At 33.9% G+C, this 12,652-nt stretch overlaps 1 protein-coding gene across 1 annotated transcript; it reads right to left on the minus strand.

Moving 5' to 3' along the window:
* Positions 1–4,990: 4,990 nt before the first annotated feature.
* LOC112004037 (putative disease resistance protein RGA3) lies at positions 4,991–6,279 on the minus strand. Its single transcript, XM_024036260.2, has 2 exons — positions 5,947–6,279; positions 4,991–5,713 (listed from the first exon to the last, which is right to left on the minus strand). Exons 1-2 carry the CDS (start codon positions 6,277–6,279, stop codon positions 4,991–4,993), a joined length of 1,056 nt encoding a protein of 351 aa, XP_023892028.1.
* Positions 6,280–12,652: the final 6,373 nt, after the last annotated feature.

The raw sequence follows: 12,652 nt of genomic DNA on the forward strand, positions 1-12,652 counted from the left end.
AACATAATGTTCTTGATTTTTGAAAAACAAGGTTGGTCAATTTATTTACACATAACATGTCTTATGTACCTTGTTTAGCTTGGATGAGCTTACTTTATTGCACTTTACTAGTTTGAGCTTTGTAGTGCATGTTGTGTGGGAAAGATGTTTATGGTGTTTATCACTTTGTCTTAATCTTGAAGTCACATGTTATTTGACTGTCGGACTTGATCCTTTTGAGAAAGGCATAAATAACCATCTCACCACTGTTCACTAGCCAATCATGAACACCTTAGTGCATATCATAAGATTCTGTGCTCGAGAAAGTGTAGCACATGCACAAAAAGAACATAAGGTGTAGCCTCAAAATAAATTAAAACTGGTGTGTACTATTAGGCTTGATGCCAATTCACTTAATTCAAACCGGTGTGTACTATTAGGCTGAATGCCATCTCATGCAAATAAGAGGCAAAAATACAAGAAACTTACATGATTGCAAGCTTTTGTTCTAGGAGATGTGGGAGTTATAGGATGTAACTCTTTAGGTGATAGTCTCTTTTGAATTCTATGTGATGAATTTTGTAGACTTTGTGATTGATTGCTATTCACATATCACCTCACATGTATCTCAAGTTTTTGCTAGTATCACACACGACACAAGTTACTCTTTGTTAAACACTGTACATGCTAGTGTGTGTTTTTGGTCTGACCAACCAAGTTTGAAAATATCTTGAGATTTATGCACAACATATTTGTTGCTTGAGAAAATATAATGGGAGGTTGATTGCAATTTGTTTAAGAATATTGGGTTCAAAATTTTGGGTTTTTGAAAAAGCATTCCATCTCATACTCATGCATTTTGTTTCTTCAATTTAATGCTTTGAGGAGTTATTTTCAAAATTCGGCTTGTGTCTTTCAAAAACTGTGATTTTTCCAAAATTTAGTGAGCCTCTGCCCATTTCGATCGATCCAACCTATTTTTCGATCAATCGAAAAAGTGCTCTCATTTGTCTTAAAATGACTGTGCTTTTCGATCGATCGAATGTATTTTTCGATCGATCGAATATCGTGGAAAAGCTTTTTAAAAGTTCAGTTCTGACTTTTTCAAAGGTGCTATTCAAATTTTTTTCAAACTTTTCTCTCTCTCCGCGTTGGCTAGGCTCCACACCTCAGGATTTTTGTCGTTTTCCTCCGTTGTTTTTGCAAAATCTCTCTTTCCTCAAGCCGGTAAGACTCTTTTGCCCTTCCTTTTGATGTTATTTTCATTATTTCATGCATAAATCCATGCATTTAAGGGTAATTTTCGGACTTTATTCTTTTTGGATTTTCTGTTGATTCAAACCTTATTTTATGAAATTGATCATTGGGTTTTTGTGGGGACACATTATATTAATGATCCTTGGTGGTTAATTTGATCAATTTTGTGTTTTGTGAAAAATTGAAAATTCTAGGGTTTGTTCTTGATCCGAATTGGGGCTTTTGTTAAATTGGGTAGAATTTGATGAAATTGGCTTGTTGTGTTGGTGTAATTAAGCATTATAATCTATGTGCTGTGTTTTGTAATGCTCAATTCATCAATTTGTTGCAAAATTTTCAAGTGGTTTTTCAAAATTTTGGGATTTTTGATAGAAATTCCTTGTTCAAGCCAATTTTGTCCAATTACTCTCAATTAAACTTAATTTGTCACTGCATTTAGATCATGCATCACAACATTATATTGTTCATGCATCATATAGATTTTTGTTCTATATTATTTATTGTGCTAATTTGCAGTCTGCCCTTGGTTTTGTTTTCTCTTGTTTCTTTGTGTTTTTCTCTTTGTGTCTCTGTCCTTTCCTTAGCACTATGCCTAGGAAAACTAGAGCCCGTAGGAGTGTTCCCTCACCTTCTCCTTCACCCCCTCCATCCTTTGATAGTGAGAGGTTTCCGAGTGAGGAAAACCAAGAGACTTTTGAGAAACTGACCGTTAAGAGAAAGATTTGGGCTGAGCGTTCTGTGCTGTTAGATGAGCTTGATCCTGCCATTAGGGCAAATTTTGAGCGTCGGGGTTGGTTACCCTTGGTGGATGTTTCTGATCCTCCTCCACCTTCTGCCTTGATTAGAGAGTTCTATTCGAACATCTCTATCCGCGTCTATGATTCCAACACTCTAGTTAAGAGTTGGATACGAGGCGTAGAGTACACCATTACTCCTCGGGTAGTGGCTGATGCTCTAGGGGTACCTTTGGTCCAGCATCCTGTCTATCCTTATGATGAGTCTCCCGAGATTAGCGATGTTTTGTCATACGTCACTGGTACTACTGTCCAGTGGGGTTCTGATCCTCGGATCACTTCTGCTGAGCTCTCTGGGTTGCACTATCTGTTCTTTCGGATAGCTTGTCATTCGATCTGGCCTATTTCCCATGTTCACACCATTCCTCTTGAGAGGTGTGTTTTTCTGTACGCTCTTGTTACTGATGCTCCTATTAGTTTTCCCCATCTTTTTCTTCGTTCTTTGAACGAAGTTTATAGGAGTTCATCTACTGCTCATGCTCTTGTTCATCCTATTTTCATTCATAGGATTCTTCTCTTTCTTGGTCTTGATGACTTTCCTTCCTCTGAGCCCGTCCATGTGATAGGACCTTTAGGTGCGTCTTTTCTTAGACAGAGGGCCGCTCATCTTCGAGCTGGTTCTAAACACCCTAGATCTGAGCCCTCTAGTAGTGCACCTCCTCCTTCTTCTTCTGCAGGTATGGCTGGTGAGGATATTCCTATTCCTGTTGGTGATGATGATGCTGCTGCTGATGTTCCTCCACCTCCTTCGGCCGACTTTGATGTTCGTCGTACTTTGGAGACTGTCATGACTGTTCAGCAGGCTCATGGTCAGATTTTGGTGGACTTGCTGGATGAGATGCGTGCTCTCCGAGCTGATCTTGCGCGTCTTCATTCACCCTCACCACCTCCTTTTGATGGCGACTTGTGATTGCCCTTTGGCATTCCGTCACAAAAAGGGGGAGTGGAGTTTTGACTTGTAGTAGAGTTTTTGTAGTTAGGGGGAGTTTTTTTTTGTTTTAGAGGAGCTTGTGGATTTTTAGATTGTATCTATGTGCTTCACTTTGTATATCATTTTTGGGGATATTCATGTTAGGGGGAGTAACATTGATTGATATACATGATATTTTTTATTGATTCTTGTTGCTTTATGATTCACTGCGTATTGATTTATATTTATGACTTGTTCATTTTTATATGTCTTTATTTTGTGTTGTGTGGATCTTACAAGAATGTTATACCTGTTGTTTTACTCTTTACTGTCACACATGCGTTTATGCGTTTGTTGAGTATTTCAGGATTATACAGGTTGATTCAACTAAGCTGCTGTCTACACTTGCAACTATGGATAGTAGTTAGGCTGAATTGAATTTTATGAGCATTATCTTTGTAAAGGGCTTTTTATTTGTAAAACTTTGAGCTGTTAATTAGGGTTTTGTCACGGATTGCCAAAGGGGGAGTTTGTTAGGTTCTAAGGTCTTAGGATTTTATGTATTTAGAACTCTAATTTGTAATGTTGGCAAACCATGATCAAAACATTGTATTTAGTCTTATTTAGACTTGCTCAAAGTTGGTTTAATATTGTAAAGTTGGAATCGAGTGGCTGCAGAAGTACTTGGGACTCTCGGCCTGGCTCGATCGATCGAAGAATAGACTCGATCGATCGAAAATCGCACAGGTTGAATTTTCTGCAGAATTTCCAACTCAGCCCTACTTCATTAAACGTTTAGGGTTTTATGTTTTTACCCTAGGTATATAAATAAAACCCTAGCCACGTTTTTGAAGGTTGTCCATATTGTATTGTTGCTCATACATTGCTGTTTTGTGTGAATCTCGTGTGAGATCTTTGAGGAGCTTTCCTTTACACAAAACTTAGGGTTTTCATGGTGGAGATGATTTCAACATCTTGAAGATCATTACTGTTGCAACCATTGGAATTTAAAAGAAAAGCAAGCGGGGAGCTTGTAGCTGATTGAAGAATTCAAGAAAGAAGTAGTCCGTGGATTCGGAGCCTGCGCGTGGTCGTGTCAGGAAGTTCTACTGGTGGGTAGCATTAGGAAGTCGAGCGGGGAGCTTGTAGTACTTTTGTACGAACTTCAATTCTTTCATAGTGAATTCAGGTTAGCCTTGAGGATCGGTGGGTCAAATCCTCCCCAGGTTTTTACCGTGTGGTTTCCTGGGTGATCATATCTTGTGTTATTTATTTTCCGCTGCATTATTATTCTTGATATGATTGTTTGATTGTTTTAACCTAGAATTGCTTAATTTGACTAAGTAACAACTTGGCTAATTAATCTAGGCTACGCAATCTGTGTGTTTTAAAGGGGTCTAAAACCGTTCAATTATAATATTCAAAATTTGTAAATTGCACAAATTACAAATGGTTTCAAGCAATCCTTCTCCACGATAATTGACTAAATTTAGATACCTTAAATGTATGAAATTTTCCACTGTATTTGGAAGTTCCATTAACATATCACCATATACACAATTCAAAGTCAATGTCCGTAAACATCTAAAATGCTGGAATAACTTAGTTAAGTTATAATCACTTTGATATACAAAAATGAGAGTGCATAGATTTTTTGCACCATAAATGGACTCAAGAAATTGGGTTTCTTCAGAAATTGGCAAGTGGCATGCATTTTTATAATCTAATGACAACTCTACGTCAGAATTGATTGTGAAGCATTCAGTTTTTGACATTAATTGTACAAAGTCATGCACTATGTCATGCATTTTGCACTTTTTTATCTTGCCATCATCCTCATCTTTCTCAAAATCTTGAAAGAGAAAGCGTATGGCTAACTTTTCAAAGTAATCTTGTGCCATAATTTCCATCTCTATATTTGTGTTTGACCTAATATATCCTTTTGTCATCCACATAAATATCAACTCATTTCTAGAAAAGACATAATCTTTTGGAAAGACAGCACAATATGAGAGACACCGTTTTAATGGTGAGGGCAAATCATAATAACTCAATAACAACAGTGCAAAAAGACTTTTATTTCATCATCTTCTAATTCCCACAAGCTGCTATCCAAAATACTCTTCCATTCTTCTTTACTATTCTTGAAGCGCATTAGACTCCCTAGAGTCTTAGCAGCAAGTGGCAAGCCTTTGCATTTCTCTACTATTTTCCGGCCAAGGTCTTCTAGTTGTTCACATAGAGTAGGATCCTTATCAAAAAAAGCTATTTTCCTAAACATTAACCAACAATCTTCCTTTGACAAAACTTCTAAATTGATGATCTCTACATTTTGTATCTTATCAGCAACTCTTTTATTATGTGTGGTGACTAAAATTCTACTACCTTGTGAACCATATTTGAATGCTTCTTTGAATGGTGCCCACTTTGTGTCATCTTCAGTCCACACATCATCCAAGATTAGAAAGAACTTCTTTCCCCCAATCAATTCACAAATTTTTTCCAATAAACTTTGCAATTCAGTAATGTTGGGATCAACACCTCCAAATGCTTGAATGATTGCTTTGGCAATAGTATATTGATCAAAAGGTTCAGAAACGCAAACCCAAATTCTTTTGTCAAAATGGGCCTTTTCCTGAAGATGATTATCGACTAGTTGGGCAAGAGTTGTTTTGCCAAGACCACCCATGCCCACTAAGGAGATGACATAGGGGCATCTTTCCTCTTCTTTACTATCCTTGCCCAATAACATGCTCAAAAGATCATCCTTAACCTTATCACGACCACATATGTCAGAAAAATCAACAAACGAGGTAGTTTTGGGTCGCTCAACGAATTCTTGGGCAGCTCCCCTAATCAACTCAAACCTGTACCTCTCTCTCTCTCTTTAGTAATTTCATCTAATTTTCCATTAAGTAGTTTTATCTTGTGAGCAATGTCGTGACGCAGAACAAGGTTATCAAGTTGATGGAAACAACAAGAAGGAGAGGGGATGAAGGAACGTACCTTCTTCTTCTCCACAAAAGTATTGTTTTCAGCATTTTTATCTTCTACTATTTTCTCTATTTCTAATTTGATCATTGCGGTGTTCCACTCATCCAACACGTCATCCATCTCATAGGATACCTCTTTGAGCTTTTGTAACCAAAACCTCACAGCACGCTCCTTAACTTGTCTCTTCTCAGCATCGTTCAACACTGCGTGCTCAATTCGTAGATCGCCTTCAAGCCTTCGAACTTCTTCATCAACACCAACAACCAACCTTATCTCTTGTTCTGCCTCTTGGGTAGTGATTAAAGCCAATTGCTCCAAGATAACAGAAATAAAACCATCAGCCATAATTGGAGAGTGAAATTGCAATTGACAATACAAGAAACAAGAAGTGCAGACAGAAGAAAGTAGTTCACAAAGGAGAAACAAGAAGTGCACTTTGTGCTTCAAGCCTTAGGTATTTAAGATAATTGAAGTCATTATGAGGGTGAACTTGTGGCGGGTATTTGTTGCCAACTAGTAAGTTGCCCGTGCAATACACGAATAATTTTGTAATATTTTATGTGAGATGATTTTAGATAATATTGTGTATATATATTATAAAGAAAAAGGAAACTAAATTAGAGTAAAGAAACATATACATTTTAAGGTATTAAAAATTAGTTTAATAGCTTCATTGCATATTTGTACCCTTCTTAAGGTAAGATTTTTTTTTTTTTTTTTTTTAAATCATGAAACCAAAAATAAATGCAAAAGTGTAACGGGACCATGAAAATCAACTAATTTGTGTTGTGTTCACATATTTCATACCATGAAATGAAAGTTTGTCCAACTCTCTGACCATCTTCCACTTATCGATAGTGCGACATTATGACATGGTTTGGACAAATGTGTATGCATGTGTCTTTTAGATGATTTAAAATTGAACCATGGTAGAATATGGTTTCACATTGTGCACTAAATATTCTCTCTACTTATATACCCAAAACAAAAACTATCCAACCAAATTACCCACCCCTAATTTTAAAAAGAAAAAGGACAAAAAAAAAAAAAAAAAAAACCGTAGGGGTTTTGGTGTCTTGATGGTAGTGGGTGGCCTATATAACAAAGGTGGTGATCGCTTAGATTCCTCTTTCTCTCTCTCTTTCAAATGTTTTGTCAATCTCAGGTTTTTTATTTTAGTAATATATAGTGAAACAGTGCGTTTTATACAAAAATCCACAACATTTTAGTGTCTCTCTATCTTTCTTCAGGGCCTTATCTGGTTAGTTATTACCATTAGTCTTTAATTATTTATTTTTTTTTTTTTTGCTTTTTTTAAAATACTAAAATGGTGGGTGAGCTAAAAGACATGAAGAATAGAGAAAGGTGTGGTGCAAGTTTAGTAAATTAATGAGACATTAAGAAGCTAATAGTAAAATAAGTTAATATGAATTTTTGGATAACAATAAAAATACTTAATGAAAGAGGTTAAAAAAAAAATGCTAAATGCAAAATTAGAACATTACTTGGCAAGACCTCATGCACTCCCGCATGAGATCTCTACTTTATATATATATATATATATATTGATGATTATTCCTTTATAACTCCTAATTACTAATCAGCATGAGTTCTAAAAAAACTTTGTGATAGGACTTTATCATACGTACAAAATAAGCAAAGATTTTTTTTTTTTAATCTTTTTTTTTTAAAGGATATTGCCATTGTTCATCCTTATAAGAATTTAAGCACAGATTAAATTTTCATTATTTTTGACAATTTTTCTTTGATTCCTTTATAATTTATATATTGTGTTGGTTTAAATTAAATTTTTCTCAAGCTTTCAAAGGATAAACTTTACATAAGATGTTCAACTTCTATATGTCAAGCATTGACTGTAAATCTTGTACATGGAACAAATCAAGATAAGAAATTAAGAACATGTTCCATTTTGTTTGGCTTGATTTGTCTAGACATCAATTTTCTCTCTTGCCAAAAGTCCAACTTTTTGGCGGAAGTTTTCTTGATTATTACTTGTATACAAAATTCAAAGATCATTTAATTGAAATAGGTCCCGTATTGACCTAACCAATTAGAATATGATGAAATTTCTTCCCATCCACACTAAACGTTGTGTACACTCCAAATTTTTTATGTATCTCATAACGATATGCTGTGGAAAGGTGTCATCCAAGTCCAACATGATTGAGAGTTGTAGTTGTGACTATGGCCCAGAAGCTTTACTATTCAATACTTTCCGAGAAAAATTAAACACTCATTTGATGTAATAGGAGGCCATGGAATTTGACACTGGGGTTTGTTCTTGATGTCGTGAAATTGCTGTAGGTACTAAAAACTATAGGTTGATTTGTTGGCAAGTCATGTTCTTTAAGCGTGAAAAGTCTACGATGGAAAACTTTTATGTTCCTACAATATAAATGTTTTGGAGAGAAAATATTTAGCCCCCTCATCCCATTGGGACCCCCCCTATTTATACAAAGGAAAAAGGGTCCAATATTCCTGAGTGTGACTTAGTTACATGGAATTTTTGTGCAATTGTACCTACATTTTTTTTAAAAATTTAATTATAATTTTAAACTTTAATTTGGTGATTTTTATATGATTTTTGTGGTTTGATTTTGATTTAGTAAAGACATATTAGCTAAAAGAAACGAAGGTAGAGCTATTAAAGAAATCTATACTTTCAAATTAGAAATTACCGATGGCCAACGCTACATTGTTATTTGTGGCTGCGGAATGAATAAGTAGTATGTTGTTTGGGCGACTAATTGAGGCAAATCAATTACCCATATTAAAAGGGATTAGCAACTTTTTCTTTATCCTTTGCCATTTGTGGTATGTATATGCCTTTTTCACATATGCTCAAATGAAGTAACCATTAGGATTTCCCTTAATTATGATAAACATATTAATCTTTTTTAAAGGAAGTTCTATATTTATTGAATGATATATATATATATATATATGTCGAGGGCCATGTAGCTGAATTGGCACCTCCCCATACACATAGTGTCTAGGGTTTAAGGGAGAAACTGTTCAAATTGTGGGAGTCAGGAAGAAAATGTTCAAGTTACAGGGTTAGCATAGATATTGTAATTATTTCTAAAAAAAAAAAAAAAAAAAAAACAGATATATATAATATATATATATATGAACGGTTTTTAAACCCCTTAAACCAACCAGATTAACCTAGTAAATTAGCCAAGTGATTAACTTAGTCAATTTAAGCAATTCTCGATTATCACAAACATACAATCATATCAAAAGTATAAAGCAGTGGAATAATAAATAACACAAGATATGATCACCCAGGAAAACCAAACCGGTAAGAAACCTGGGAAGGATTTGACCTAGCTATCCTCAAGGTAAACCTGAATCCACTATGCGAAAAAATTGAAGTTCATACAAAAGGACTTACAAACTCCCCGCTTGACTTCCTAATGCTACCCACCAGTAGAACTTACTGACACGACCACGTGCAAGCTCCGAATCTATGGACTCCTTCTTTCTTGGATTCTCCAATCAGATACAAGCACCCACGCTTGTTATTCTTTAAGCTCCAATGGCAGCAACCAAGTTGATCATCAAGGTGTTGAAGTAATCTCTACCTAGAAAACCCTAAGGTTTGTGTAAAGGAAAGCTCCTCTAGATCTCACAAGAGATTTACACAAAACAGAAAAGTATGAGCAACAACACAATAGGAGCAACTCTAAAAATGTGGCTAGGGTTTTTCTTTATATACCGAGGGTAAAAACAGAAAACCCAAAATGTTTAGTGAGTTAGGACTAAGCTAGAATATTCTGTTGAAAAATATTCTGCCCAAGATTCAATGGATCGAGTCTTTCTTTCGATCGATCGAGCCAGGCCGAAATGCACCAATGCATCTGCAGCCTCTCGATTCCAACTTTACATGAAAGACACAACTTTGAGCAAGCCTAAACAAGACTAAATATATTGTTTTGATCATAGTTTGCCAACATTACATATTAGAGTTCTAAATACATAAATTCTTAAATCTTTAGAACCTAATAGACTCCCCCTTTGGCAATTCATGACAAAACACAAACTAAAAACTCAAAGTTTACAAGTGAAAGCCCTTTACATAAATAATGCTCATAAAAACTAAAATTCAATCCTCACTACTATCCATCAGTTGCAAGTGTAGACAGTCGCTCAATTGAATCAACCTGTATATTCCTGAAACACTCAACAAACACATAAACGCATGTGTGACAAAAAATAGTAAATAAACAGGTATAACATTATTGTATGATTCACACAACACATAATAAAGACATATATCAATGAATAATCTCATAAATATAAATCAATAAACAGTGAATCCAAAGAAACAAGAATCATGTATATATCATGTATCAAAAAACCATGTTACTCCCCTAACATGAATATCCCCAAAAATGATATACAAAGTGAAGCACCTAGATACAATCTAATATCTCCACTAGCTTCTCAAAAAAAAAAAAACAAATACTCTTCGTGTCATGCATCCCTATCACCTTCTCCCATACAAAGTACAATGGAGTACATGCGAACCCAAATGTTATAAACTGCACCCATTACATAATCATACCACAATGTCAGATTCCATTCAAATTACTATTCTCTTTATATATATATATATATATATAGATAGATAGAGACTATAATTTGAACTCATATCTCTTATTTGATGATAATTAATCATAACAGTTGAGCTAACTAGAACTCATAAGTACAATTATTACTAAATATAAATTATTTTCATGTATTTAGATCATAATTTCTTAAAGGGTATGTAAGAAATAACTTATATTCAATGATGTATTTTGCTTAAAAAAATATAAATTATTCCATAAACATAGCACATTTTCAGATTCCATTAAAATTATCACTTGTTTATACCTATAATTACCATAAAATTTGAAACCAAATTTCTCATTCAATGACAATAAACTTTACTAAATATGAGTGCAATTATTACTAAATATGAATTATTTTCATGTATTTAGTTAATATTTCTTAATGTAAGAAGTAAGAAATAACTTATAGTCAATGATTTATTACTTTGCTTAAAAAATAAGTTGGGTAAAGGTAGATTTTAAGCAAAACACACACTGTAGTCTAAGCCTTTGCTTGGTTTATACTACTAAGTCTTATTGTTGATTAAACAAAAATTTAAGTTAAAATACAACCTGGTGGATGAGCATCAAGATAACGGCGGCATCACGGAAGCCAGTTTTTGGTAGCATAGAGAAGGCACTGGAATGGTTAAGAAGCTCATCACCAAAGGCCCAATAAACGGCAGAGGCTGACGGAATCGTTAGTGTGAAAACGTATAATGTGGCTATTAGGTATATGTACTTGAATTAGCAAAAAAAGAATCAACTCTAGAGCAATATTGTATAACAAAAGTTGATAAAAGCATGGTAACATTCCATATTATTGATATTTATTTTATGATGTAATAAAGAGCTTTATAAAAGTTGATAAAAGCATGGTAATTCATTCCATATTATTGATATTTATTTTGTGATGTAATAAAGAGGTTTATTGCGATATTTTGTTTTTTTATTTCTTGAATGCTTTGTTTTTTGAAGTATGTCGACGCTTGTAAAACATGTTGAGGGGTATGTTATCATCATCTATTTCTTCATCTTCAACGTTTGAAGTTTGGTCTATCCTTATTTGTTCAATTTCTGAGCTTTTATCATTTTCTCCTTTTGTTCCATCATTTGTTCCTTTTGTTGCATCATTTGTGTTGATGATTGATGAAATGGCATTGGAAGATTCTTGGCTGGATCTTATGAAGTTTGTGTTGGCAGGTTTGTTGTGGCTAAGATTTTGCATAGGTATCTGCATTCATATTAAATTTAAGCATGTTATTTACATTAGTATAGCATAGAGAAAGAAATAATCTAGCATACTGGCTTTATTATTATTATTATTCATTCAAGCGAAGTAGAAAAATGTATTGTCTTCCTAAAATTTTCTTAAGATCACATGGGATTCCTTCTTCAATATCAATCTGCATATTAAGAAATTTAATTTATATTATAATCTATAGTTTTACAATAAATTTATTAATTTAAATAAGTTGTACCTCGGTTTGTTTTTCAGCAAGATCTTTTGCAGATTTATTTAAGATTTTCTCAGCATCTCGATCAAATATGACAAAAGTTGTCTTGTCAGTTGAATCAAAAAATTGTAGTTAATAGGTGAACCTTATGATTTTTTTTTTTTTTTTTTTTAATGAGACGTGTAGTTTCTTGCTTATTGTCTTACTTAATTGTGTACTTCTGTTAACCGTATATGTTGCCTTAGCTTGATTTAATTTTATATGCATCTATTTCTAATTAATTCCCTATTTCTCTATTTGTTTAAAGGGATAGTATTTGTAGTTTTTGGGGGAAAAAAAGATATTGAAATTCTGTCAACACAAGTTTTCACTCACTTAAGGCAGCTAAATTAGACGTGATTATGAATTTCAAACAAATAATTTATTATTATTTATTTATTAACACAAAGAAAAAAACAAAGAAAGCAGTGTGAGTCATAAACAGTCTTTAATTATTATTATTATTTTTTTTTTATATATAAACTCTATGATTGTAATAGCTATTATTAAGCCAACTGGAATCTTAGCATATCTGGGTCTCCCCTGCTTCAACCATTTTTGCAGGTTCTTGATTTATTTGAGATGAATTATTCTTCCACTATT

Source organism: Quercus suber, unplaced genomic scaffold (assembly GCF_002906115.3).
Source record: "Quercus suber isolate HL8 unplaced genomic scaffold, Cork oak 2.0 scaffold_511, whole genome shotgun sequence".
Taxonomy (NCBI): domain Eukaryota; kingdom Viridiplantae; phylum Streptophyta; class Magnoliopsida; order Fagales; family Fagaceae; genus Quercus; species Quercus suber.